The sequence below is a fragment of the Notechis scutatus genome, chromosome 2 (assembly GCF_049901735.1).
Source record: "Notechis scutatus isolate UNSWTSFEM ecotype Mainland chromosome 2, rNotScu1.2, whole genome shotgun sequence".
Lineage (NCBI taxonomy): Eukaryota > Metazoa > Chordata > Lepidosauria > Squamata > Elapidae > Notechis > Notechis scutatus.
The window spans coordinates 129,424,741-129,437,590 of NC_142010.1; the positions used below are offsets into that span (position 1 = coordinate 129,424,741).

Consider the following 12,850-nt stretch of genomic DNA (forward strand, 5'->3'; position numbering starts at 1 on the left):
CTTACATCTGTTGCAGCATCCCCATGATCAAAATTGTGGTGCTTAGCAACTAGCATGTATTTATGACGGTTGCAGTGTCTTGGGGTCTATGGAATCACCATTTGTAACTTTCCCAGCCGGCTTTCGACAAGCAAAGTCAATGGGAGAAGTCAGAGTCACTTAAGGACTGCATGATTCACTTAAGAACTGCAGTGATTCAATTAACAACTATAGTAAAAAGTGATAAGGGGGGGCACAACTCACTTTGCAACTGCCTTGCCTAGCAACAGAAATGTGATTGTATATCGAGAACTGCTGGCACTGGCTGAAAATCAAATCAAATCAAATCAAATCAAATCAAATCAAATCAAATCAAATCAAATGGTCACATAATGGATTAGCTCTCTGCATCTAGCTCAGAGTTCCCCAACTTTTCCCACTTTGGGGACCAGCGTGGTGGTGATGGGGACAGAGGGAATGGTTCTGCTTGAGCACGTGCATGTGCACGTGCCGGCCATTTTTACGGCTCGATTGCAATCCCCTCATGGCCCACTAGTGGGCCATGGGTCATAGGTTGGAGATCCTTGATCTAGTGGATGCTAATTTGAAGAGCTTATGTGCAGCTATTTGCATTCCATCTTAGCTATCAGCTTTGGAAGAAGGACTCCACTTGCAGCAGTGATCCATTTATAAAATTCTCCAAAAACAGTTTTCCCCCGAACTCCATCACTGTGCTAAACAAACAATTCCCTCAACACTGTTCAACTATTTACTAAGTCTGCATTACTATTACTATTAATCTTCTCATCCTTCCTATCACCCATCTCCTCCCACTTATGATTATATGACTGTAACTGTGTCGCTTGTATCCTTACGATTTATATTGACTGCTTCCTAGTATGATTTGATTGCTTATTTGTACCCTATGACTATCATTAAGTGTTGTACCTTATGATTCTTGACGAATGTATCTTTTCTTTTTATGCACATTGAGAGCATACGCACCAAGACAAATTCCTTGTGTGTCTAATCACACTTGGCCAATAAAGAATTCTATTCTATTCAGATTTCCAATGGATGGAGATAGCAAATGCAAATGGTGATCAGCACAGTGCATTATTTAGCCATGGAAATGAAGTGGCTATAGGTGTCTAGCCTGCACTCACAGACATGTTTGCATTAAAGGCAGGAAATGAATACTAATTTACGATTGCCCCTCAGTGCCATCAGTCTGCATTTATTTACAGACGGTCAATGAAAAATCAGCGCAGTCGGGTTTTTTTAAACTGCTGCTTAGAACACTCAAGGCTGTGTTTTCCTGCAGATTTGTCATGCCTAATGAATGTTACTTTAGCCGTCAATCACGTGCTTTAATCCCTGTCCCCCCTGATTCTTTTTTTTCTCCTCCAGTCACGAACCATGACAGAAAAATAAACAAATAAATATTAAATGACACAACTCTTGACTGAACAGCTACAGTAACCAAGGAGAGAGAGAGTAAAAAAAAATCTCCCTGGAAAGTTAAAGGAGGCCAGTTTAAATGATAATATAAGTGTTGTGGACACGACACAGAGCCATAAAAGTGCACCAATTCTACAGACTTGGTGAAGACAGAGAGGGGGCTAGAATATACAGGCATAGCACAGTTGAGAAAAAAAAATGCCAGGAAATTATAGCCTCAAGATACGATTTCCTGAAGCATGGAGACTGGCAGATCCATACTAAATGTTATTAATTTAACTATCTTTAAATTAACAGCAGAGTTTGCTAAATTGGAGCTCCTGAAGACACAGTTTCATTATGTGACTTGCCGAGATGCAAGCAAAATCCATTGGCATCACAGTATTCTTAGCCACAAGTTTCCTAACGGTGAGAGCAATCGACCAATGGAAGAGCTTGCCTTTGGAAGTTGTGGATGGTCCATCACTGGAGGCTTCCAGAAAGAGACTGGACCACCATTTATCTGAAATGGTATAGGGTATCCTACTTGAGCAGGGGGCTGGACTAGAAGATCTCCAAGGTCCCTTCCAACTTTATTATTGTATGTTTTATGTTCTACATAAGATGTCAGAATTTGAGCCACAATTTAAACTGTGGTTGACTGACTCCACAAGTCACTTGCTCTCCCCTTGCAAACACACAGACAAGGGGGGAAAATGGAATGGGACAGTTCCCTGAATGGAAACAGTGGACGGTGTCATCAAGCAGGTGAGGTGTTCCTCAGGCATGTTTTGGACAAGGGTCAATCAAGAGCAATCTGTGTAGCACCAAAGGCAAGTTCAAAGGAGTCATGTGGTTGATGGCCATCTTATCTTCCAGCAAGAGCTCAGGTATCTTCTCTAGGGTCTGATGCAGTAGTGGGATCCTACCTTAGTCGCTACCGTTTTGGTGGGTGATCGTGCATGCACACCTCTAATGCACGTGCCCCTAACAAGCCAATCAGCTGAGAGGATGTAGAAACTAAAAGCTAGGAGTGACCTTCCCATCCTCTCGTGCACTTTTCAGTCTTTTATCCTCTCAGCTGATTGTTGGAGGCTTTTTCCCCCTCCTCTCAGCTGATCGGAGGCTTTTTTTATTTTTACTACCAATTCGGCTGAACCGGGCCAAACCAGTAGCATACCACCACTGGTCTGATGAGCCTCAAACCTTTTCTTGGCTCTAGATTATCTGCTTATTTACAATTGTCATTGCTTGTTTTTTTTTGGGGGGGGGGGTGTTGTTGCTATTGAAAATAAATGCATCCTATGGACGATTGAACTTACTGGGGACTGTCTTCTATTCTAGATGCCAATGAAGTCTAATCTCAGATTAATCTGGTGGTGGTGAATCAATGGGGCATCCCTTCTGATATAGAATACAATAGAATTCTTTATTGGCCAAGTATGGTTGGACACACAAGGAATTTGTCTTGGTGCAAATGCTCTCAGTGTACATAAAAAAAAAGATACATTCGTCAAGAGTCAAGAATCATAAGGTACAACACTTAATAATAGTATAGGGTACAATAAGCAATCAAATCATACTAGGAAACAGTCAATATAAATCGTAAGGATACAAGCGACACAGTTACAATCATACAGTTACAAGTGGGAGGGGATGGGTGATAAGGAGTGATGAGAAGATTAATAGTAATAGTAATGCAGACTTTGTAAATAGTTGGACTATTGTTTAGCAGAGTGATGGCGTTCGGGGAAAAACTGTTCTTGTGTCTAGTTGTTCTGGTGTGCACTGCTCTATAGCGTCGTTTTGAGGGTAGGAGTTGAAACAGTTTATGTCCGGGATGTGAGGGGTCTGTAAATATTTTCACAGCCCTCTTTTTGACTCATGCAGTATACAGGTCCTTGATGGAAGGCAGGATGGTAGTAATTTTTTTTTCTCCAGTCCTAAATATCCTCTGAAGTCTGTGTCTGTCCTGTTGGGTTGCAGAACCAAACCAGACAGTTATAGAGGTGCAGATGACAGACTCAATAATTCTTCTGTAGAACTGTATCAGCAGCTCCTTGGCCAGTTTGAACTTTCTGAGTTGGTGCAGAAAGAACATTCTTTGTTGTGCTTTTTTGATGATGTTTTTGATGTTAGGTGTCCATTTTAGAACCTAGAAATTTGAAAGTCTCTACTGTTGATACTGTGTTGTCTAGTATTGCAAGAGGTGGTAGTATGGGAGGGTTTCTTCTAAAGTCTACCACCATTTCTACAGTTTTGAGTGTGTTCAGTTCCAGATTGTTCCGGTTACACCACGAGGCAAGTTGTACAACTTCCTGTCTGTATGCAGATTCGTTGTTGTCTTGAATGAGGCCAATCATTGTTGTGTCATCAGCAAATTTCAGCATTTTAATAGATGGGTCGTTTGAGATGCAGTCATTGGTATATAGGGAGAAGAGAAGTGGAGAAAGCACACAGCCTTGGTGTGTGTGTGTGCTAATTGTACAGGTATCAGATGTGATTCTGTCTAGCTTCACCCGCTGCTTCCTGTCTGTTAGGAAGCTTATTATCCACTTACAAGTGTGTTCAGGTACCACTAGTTGGTTTAATTTACTTAGAAGAATGCCTGGAATGATGGTATTGAAAGCTGAACTGAAGTCTACAAAGAGGACCCTTGCGTAGGTATTTGGAAATTCAAGGTGTTGTAAGATGTAGTGCAGAGCCATATTAACAGCATCATCTGTCAATCTATTTGCTCGGTATGCAAACTGCATGGGATCTAACAGCAGATCCATGATGGTTTTCAGGTGGGACAGCACAAGCCTTTCAAAGATTTTCATAACTACCAATGTTAGAGCAACTGGTCTGTAGTCATTCAGTTCCTTAAAGAAGGGCTTCTTTGGCACTGGGATGATAGTAGAGCGTTTGAAGCAGGAAGGAACATAGCACATCTCTAGTGATCTATTGAAGATTTGGGTGAAGATGGGGGCCAATTGGTCAGCACAGAGTTTTAAGCAAGAAATTACCTTGTCTGGCTCTGGTGCTTTTCCTGGCTTTTGTCTGTGAAATAGATCTTGCACTTCTTTTTCTGTGATCACCAGAGGTTGTGAGCCCAATGGGTTGGGGCCAGTTGTAGGAGGCTTGGCTGTTGTTGGTGTGTTTGAGATGGGGGTTGTGGAGATAGGTGGCTGTAGTTTCCTTTCAAACCTGCAGTGAAACACATTCAGGTCCTCTGCTAGTTGTTGATTTCCTTCTGCCTGGGAAGGAGGTTTGCTGAAGCCAGTGATGACTGAACCCCAGACGGCTCTGACCCAACAGGGCCAAATTGGAAGCAAAGTGGAGAGCTTTAGTTTGGTCACATTTAGAATGCCCCGGATTCCCTGTCTCTGAATTGATGGGAGATGGGCTGTTGCAAAAATTTGATACGTACATAAATAAAATAAAGTATAAAAGTGAATATATAAAAGTGTATATTCTGAGATATACAAACACACATATATATACAGCCACACCTACACCTACCATATATGTATAGACACCCCCCCCCCATATAAACACATACCCATACAGACACATACAGTTGGTAGGTAGAGATTCACATACAGACAGCCCTCAACTATTACAACTATGCAGATAGCCCTCAACTATTACAACTTACAACAACACTGAAAAAAGTGACAACTTACAACTGTTGCAGCATCTCCATGGTCATGTGATCAGAATTTGGATGCTTGGCAACTGGTGTGTATTTATGATAGTTGCACTGTCTCAAGATCATGTGATCACACTTCCCAGCTGGCTTCCGATAAGCAAAGCCAATGCAGGAAGCTAGATTTGCTTAACAACCGCATGATTAAAATGGGACACGTCTCATTTAATAATTGCTTCACTTAGTTAGTGTACCTCACCCAAGCAAGATTCTGCTGAAACGGATTTTTGCCTAATCTTTGAATTCTTATGTATTACTGTTTTTTTTTTCCAATGCAGTATGTCAAAAACCATCTTTGCAAAGTTTCTATATCTCTATGATTTATTCATCATTAGTATGATAGTGAAACTTACACATTAATATAAGAGCTCGTGTATCCATCAAAATTTTCCCAGCAACACCTTTTGGTATGATCATATGCCACATGAAAGTCTGGCTTGTGATACAAACAACTATTCAAGAATGCTGATTTGCAACTGGTTTTTTTTTTTTTTTTACTGTAGTTGTGGCTTAAAATAATTTAGTTCATCAAATCCTTTCTCCAATCAGATACATACATGAAGATACTTTGTCTGAAGAGGTGTGACAAAAAAGAGCAATGTGAATTAAATTTTTTACAGGTCAAGCATCTTAAATAGCTGAAATATGTAGGGAAATGCTGCTTTGTAGCATCTCACAGCATCACTTCCTTCAAATCATTAATCCCAGATTCAAATTTTGATTTGAATGAATGTCCTTAAGATGTCCAGGGGGACAAAAACAAAAAAAAACAAAAAGAGTATTAAGCTTGATATCTAAATGAGATAAAAACTTTCCAGGCATATCCATGGGGGTCTTTGTTTACTAGTCACATTGGAATGAATGAATGATTTCTATGTTTGTTATTCCATTGTTCCATTCTGTCCTCCTGTCAGCCCAAAAGCTGGCTGCAACCACAACAGCAGGGTCTATATGCTTTCTTCTTACAGAATTGGGGAAAAGGTATTTTATGATTAGCACTGTATTCCATTCATATTTGTTCAAAACAAAATCCCACTGGCCAGCTCTATAAATTATATTAGGCTACAGTTGCTTTTAACTCTGGTTTGCCATGATTTGCATACCACTATGGCATATATGCATTAGGCTCAATTATTATACGGCATGTAAAGTTATACACGGCTTTTGGATATGAACGCAAAAAGCATGTTAGAATACAATGAAGGGGCATACAAGTAGTCCTTGACTTATAGCCATTCCTTTAGCAACCATTTAAAGCTACAGTAGTTGTAAACAGTTCAATTTAAAAAAAAAAAACAATAATAGAATCATGATTGAAAATGGTTCCAAAACCATTACAGAATTAAAAAGAAGAATCTTGACCCCGTCAAACTAGAATGTATGGGATAGGCACATAGAAGTCCTGGGGAAGTACATTTAAGAATAATGATTTGGGTTGAACACTTTAGCCTTTGAGTAGGCGACTATGGAATATCTACCAGTTCTCTGTGATCCAGATAAGAATATGATTCTTCTTTCTGCTGATTGATCACATACAAGCGAAAATACAAGTGGTTTTAAAGAACTGTGTGCCAGTTCCCCTTTGATTTATTCAATCTTTTTAGTATGGTACAGCTTTGCTTGTACAGTATTCTGCAATACTTACAGTGTGGGCTCTCCTTTGCACCAACTTTCATGAGGATCTTGGCAATGGGAACATTATTCGTCAGGATGGCAATGTCCAGAGCTGTTAATCCGTCACTGTTAGGTGTGTTGAGATCCAGCTCCTCTGGTGTGTATTGGTAGAGAAGAACCTGGACAGCGTCCAGGTCCTGTTGCTCCACAGCCTCGAACATGGCTTCGCAGCACTGGAAATTCTGTTGGTGAAATAACTGGGTGTGCCTTATGGATCTTTACATCAATTTTGTAAAAACATCACACTAAAAACATTGTGCAAAACCTGATTATGGACATTTCAGTAACTGTTGTTGAAAGTTAGGGGGGGGGAGACAACCCTCCTAGAAGAATGAAATATTTTGGGAAATATTAAAAAGGCAGAATATTATATTTCCTTAAAGGAGAAAATGAGAAATATGCTCTTGGAGACAGAAAGCAACCTCCAAAATTTTCTTAATAGCCCCAGCAGATGCTGAGGCCAGCTTTTAGAAATGCAGATTTGGTAATCCATTTCAAGACAGGATATTTTGAAACAAAGGCAGAATGGTAGAATTAGAAGCAGCCATCACCCAAGATCCAACACAGGAAAAAGCCGTTAAGCCACAATAGGAATTATTGCATCATCCTCAGACCAGTCCAAACTTCAACCAAACTTAACTCAGACAAACACCTAGGATTTGTACTTTGCCTATAGAGCCAGCTATGACCCCTACATGACCCTTACATGGTCCATGGGAGTCTGACAACAGCAAATAGAATACATGTTCTTGCACAAGAACAGGAAGCTCAAGTGCAAAGCCCAAGAGAAGGTATAACCCCTCCCTCTCTTCATGACCCTCTCTTCATGACCCTCTTTCTAATCAGCCTCCAGCCTCCATTTTATTTCCAGTGCTTTCCTCCCAGCTTGAACTGAACCAGTGGTGGTATTCTGCTGAGCCGGTAGTGGTGATAAGCAATGGAGACTGAACCGGTTCTCTCTGCTGCTTTGCTGTTGGGCCTGCCTGCTTGCCCGGGCTCCCATACTCACTTTTATCCTCTGCTTTTGAAGCGCAGCTGCTTTGCTGAAGCAACCAGGAGAGTGCAGGCTTGCAGAAGGTGAGTTGGAATGCCTCTGCACCTGCGCAAATGCCTCTGTGCCTGCGCAAAGTGCACACTTGGCATGTGTGTTCATGCAAAGCGCACCCACCAAGCCACACCCACTGAACTGGTGGTAAAACTTTTTGAATCCCACCACTGAACTGAACCAGATGGATATTTCTTCCCACAGTAGACAACTAGGTATTTTGTGTAAGGTTGATCTTGAAATGTGTCAAAACAAGATGCTTGAAGCTCTTTTTCTGATGGATGGGGGGAGAGGGGATGGAGGATGTAAGAATAAATCCAGCTTTATCCATGGGCAATACTGAGAGAATTGTTGTCTCAGGCCTTGTTCACAATTCTGTTCTGAAACTTGAGATTGATTGAAATGGATACCTGCCACTCTCTCTCACACTTCCCTCCCTTTCTCACCATTTTCTAAAGCCACAGTAAGTGCCAATTACAGCAGAGTCATAGTTTATTTCAGAGAGTGAATCTAACAGTGCTATATGTTTGGTCAATTGCACCTCAACTGTGAGAGGGTGACATTTAGAAGGTTTCCATAATGCCTAGTACAACATTCATTGGAAGTGAACACCAGAGGACCACAGACATGGAAATCGGCCAATTTTGCTGAAGGCTCTTCAGAGCCCGCCCTGAATGCCTTTCTTCCAAGCGCTTCCAAATGACCATCTTTATTTTCAAGTGACTTTCAAAAGCAACAGGAGTTTAGTTCCTATGTTCTTTTGGTGAATTCTGAATTAATGGCTATCAATTTGTATCATGTATCATACTTTTTACATATTATTGAGATTTTAAATTTTGACTAGTTTTTGAAAAATACCGAAAATCGCTGTAAATAAATATTTCAAATGAAAGAAAATATGCATAATTTATTTACCCCCGTTAGTATTAATTAATTAATTAATTGAACAGCCCTCTCCCTTTTTCAGCCTGGCATCTTTCAGCTGTGGTGGGTCTCCAGTTCTGAATTTCAAGTCAAATTGCCCTTGGGATGTTGTGGTCCCCCCGCACATCTGAAAGACTACTCGAATGGGAAAGTTGGTGTAGAATAACTTTGGAATAGATTTCATTGGAAGAGAATTTAGGACTGAGATTCAGATTGTGGCAGTCTTTCAGTTAAAAAAATGATTTTATTTATTTATTTATTCATTTATTTATCAAGCAAGTATTAGGTAACAGGTATAAGTATAAGCATGGTTATGAATACGTGAAATGGATACGAATAAAAAAGAAACAATAGGACAGGGACAGTAGGCATGTTGGTGCACTTATGCACGCCCCTACAGACCTCTTAGGAAAGGGGTGAGGTCAATAGTAGACAGTCTAAGGTTAAAGTTTTTGGGGTTTGGGGAAGAAACCACAGAGTCAGGTAGAGTATTCCAGAGATTGACCACTCTGTTGCTAAAGTCGCATTTCCTGCAATCAAGTTTGGTGCGGTTTACCTTGAGTTTGTATCTATTGTGTGCTCTTGTATTGTTGTGGTTGAAGCTGAAATATTCATTGACAGGTAGGAAATTGCAGTAGATAATTTTATGTACTATACTTAGATCGGACCGAAGGCGGCGTAGTTCTAGGTTGTCTAGATCTAAAATTTCAAGTCTGGTGGCATAAGGTTTTCTGCTACGAGTAGATGAGTGGAGAACTCTTCTCATGAAATATTTCTGGACTTTCTCGACTGTATTAATATCCATTATGTAATGCGGATTCCAGACTGATGAGCTGTATTAAAATATTGGTCTAGCAAATGTTTTGTATGCTCTAGTTAGTAGTGTGATATTACCGGAGAAAAAGCTATGCAGGATTAGGTTAACAACTATTAATGCCTTTTTGGTGATGATGATGCTTTATTTTTAATTAAGAGATTTTGTTGTTGAATGGATTTCAACTGAAGGGAATGGAGAAAGGAACTTAAAATCCAATTCCATATGAGTCTACCTGCTACTTTGCCTTGAAGATGTAGAGTTGTTTGTTTTTGCTTTTGAAATGTAAATTACCTGAGTTCAGGGATTTACCCTAAAGCAAATACTAGCTTCAGAAGAGGGTCTCTCTCTCTGCAATTTCATTCCTGAGCTAATCCCAGGAAAGTGGTAGCATAAATTAAAGAATATAATTTACACTGGAGGGGGAAAAATCCAAAGAAATGAAATTATATGTAGCACTCATTAAAACATTTTATCTCAGAAAATTTGAGTTTATAATCAACAATGTTGAATAAAAAATATATGCTAATAGGTTTCTTCTAATATCCTATGGTATAGTTGGCAAAAATAAAAATCAATAAAAAAGAATGACATTAACTAAAAAGATAAATCAGGATTGTGATGATCCCAAGAAAGGAAGTCAGGTCCAGAAATCTCCCATTATTATTTGATACTTTGTTATGAGAATTAAGTCCATATCTCCTTGGACAGATTCACTGCAATTGAAGTTCACACTCCAATGATGAATAAAAACATACATTTCATGATATGCCATTTCCAGTAAATCTCACTATGCAGAAATAAGTGCTATCTCAGGGATCCAAAGATGTCATCACCCATCACATCCTTTATGTCACACTAATTGTCCCTGTGACCTGATATTTCCATATCACCCAGAACACAACTATACGTGAAGAAGGAAGGACTGACACAGCCCAATGTCACATAGCTTGGTATTTAAGCCCAGAAAAAAAGAAGAAGAAATCATTAGACCTTTCTTTAAAAGGCAGCTTGCTCAGATGGGAAACAACAACCACAGGAAGCAAATCAACATACCTTCTTGCAATAGTGCTTGAAAGAAGCAGGTATAGAACCATATTATCACCCATAAGATTTCTGCTTACAAAGGCATCTATCTCAGTAACACTACTCAGCAGTGGTGAATTGGCGGGTCCTACAAAATTCCCTTTTTGGTATCCCTTTGGGATAATTAGCCTGCAGCATTCTTCTTATTAAAACAAAACGGGCAAGAGCTATATTATGCAAACAGCAAGATCCAGCTGAGCATATTGGGAGGTCTGAAAAAGGTTGCAATGATATTGTGAGATGCTTGCTTCTTTCTTCAGTTGTTGCTACGTGATTAGGAACAGTGGTATTATCCTCCTGCCTTTAAAGACATCTCAGTCAAAATGTTGCAGCCCATGTGCTAAGTAGCTTCATACATCGTAAGCAGGTCTCAGGTACTCATTCTGGGTGCAGTTGAAGTTCAGATTTGGGCCTCTAAAGCCCTATACGGCTTGGAGCTGAGATACTTACAGGATTGCCTTCTCCAATCAGAATTGGATTGTCTGATACATATGTACTACAAGAAATTACTGGTGGTCCCTTACTTTGGTGAGATTCCAGGAACTGGAGCCAGGAGGAGATCAGTGTTTTTCTGTTACAGGTGGTCTTACAAACATTTGTTCAGTGACTGAAATTACAAGAGTGCTGAACAAAGGGACATATGACCCCCTCCGAAAATTCTGACCATTGCAGCACCCCCATGGTCCAACATTTTGTATCCATCTTTAGAACCAGGGAGCCCTGCAAGTTGGATCCGGTGACCAGCATATCTTCTCCTCTGTTATCCAGACAGTGGGAGTTTCAAGAGCCTCTGTTTTTTGACAGTTCTTCATCTCTAAACAACAGTGGATAGCAGCAGATCAAAACATGATGTCTTATACAGAATATTACTCATATATCAGTTTTCTAAGAATCTGGAGGAAGTGAATACTCTGTATTTAAGGTAACAATGCCTTAAATGCAAAGTATAGAAGGGCACTGCTAGAGACTTTTTTTTTAGTTTCATGGCAACTTGTTTCTTTTTTAAAAATTTCACTTAGTATAAATAGGCACATTTGCATTGTACCTTCCAAGAAATCCTCACATTTATATTTTTCCCATTCGTCCAGAGAAATTAAACCCCAACACCGAGTCCCGAATGCACTTCTCCACCTGGCAGCATTCCATTAGGAAAGAACATATATCCATATTCATAGTAAGGATCTGTAAAAAACAAAAAAATTTGCACACAGAGTACAGAGACACCACTGCATTTGTATCTTCTTGTTCTTCCTAGCGACTTCCTGCAGGTGCAAGGTCTGCTTTTTGGATCATTGAATGCCACTTTGCATGGTCAATTGTGCCTCCAGGGTGCAGGCCTGTGGGTTGCATATCTTTGTTGATTATGTTTTGCCATCTCTGTTTTGGATGCTCGCGAGGTTGCTGGCCATTGACTTCTAATTGGTAGGCAGTCTTGGCCATGGTGGTCTATGGACATGTCCATAACCAGCGGAGTTGGCCTTCTCCAATCTTCTCTATAATTGGTGCCACACCAAAATGTTATCGAATGGTGTCAATTTGTGAGGTGGTCAAGAAGGGAGATGCCCAATATCCAATGGATGCCCAATATCCACATTTCCATGGTATAGAAATAGCTTTTGGTCCCTGTTGTTGCTGCCCAGCATTCAGTGCCATACAGTGTAAAGGGGCAGATAATTGTCTTGTAAATCTTAGATTTAAGACGGGTTGGCATTTGTCTGTCACATAACACACCGGTGAGTTCTCACCAATGCATTCAGGCTGCATTCACCCTTGTTCGCACTTCGCCATTAATGTTGCCATTGCCTTGGAGATGGGATCCCAGAAACTGAAAAATTTGTATGACATCCAGAAATGAAAAATTTAACCCTAGATCTACCTTCCTTAGCATTATCTGCTTCTTTACCCCCTTATAACCTGATTCTTTACCTCAGTGATTTTCATTAGAAGTTCACTAGAAATTGTAATGAGAAGTAAGTTATCATAAGTTATAAATCTCTAGCATGTTCTTTATTGGATCTGGGTGTTTTACGGTCCCCAGGCCACATCTGGCCTTTGGCTATCCCTGTTCAGCCCACATAGATTGCTTTTATTTTGAAGGCAACTGCTATTACTTTTTAATAAGCTTTTTATTACTTTTTTTTTTTTTAAAAAGAAGAGGCAGTCAAATTATTCTCCAAAGCACCAGAGGGCAGGACAA

The 12,850-nt window shown here is 40.0% G+C and overlaps 1 protein-coding gene across 1 annotated transcript in view; it reads right to left on the bottom strand.

The window, feature by feature from the left end:
* ANKFN1 (ankyrin repeat and fibronectin type III domain containing 1) overlaps positions 1-12,850 on the bottom strand; it is a 122,748-nt gene that overhangs the window by 91,936 nt on the left and 17,962 nt on the right. Inside the window, exon 3 of the mRNA XM_087956192.1 lies at positions 6,756-6,966. Within this exon, the coding sequence (XP_087812318.1) occupies positions 6,756-6,966 (211 nt within the window). The remainder of the gene's footprint in view (positions 1-6,755; positions 6,967-12,850) is intronic.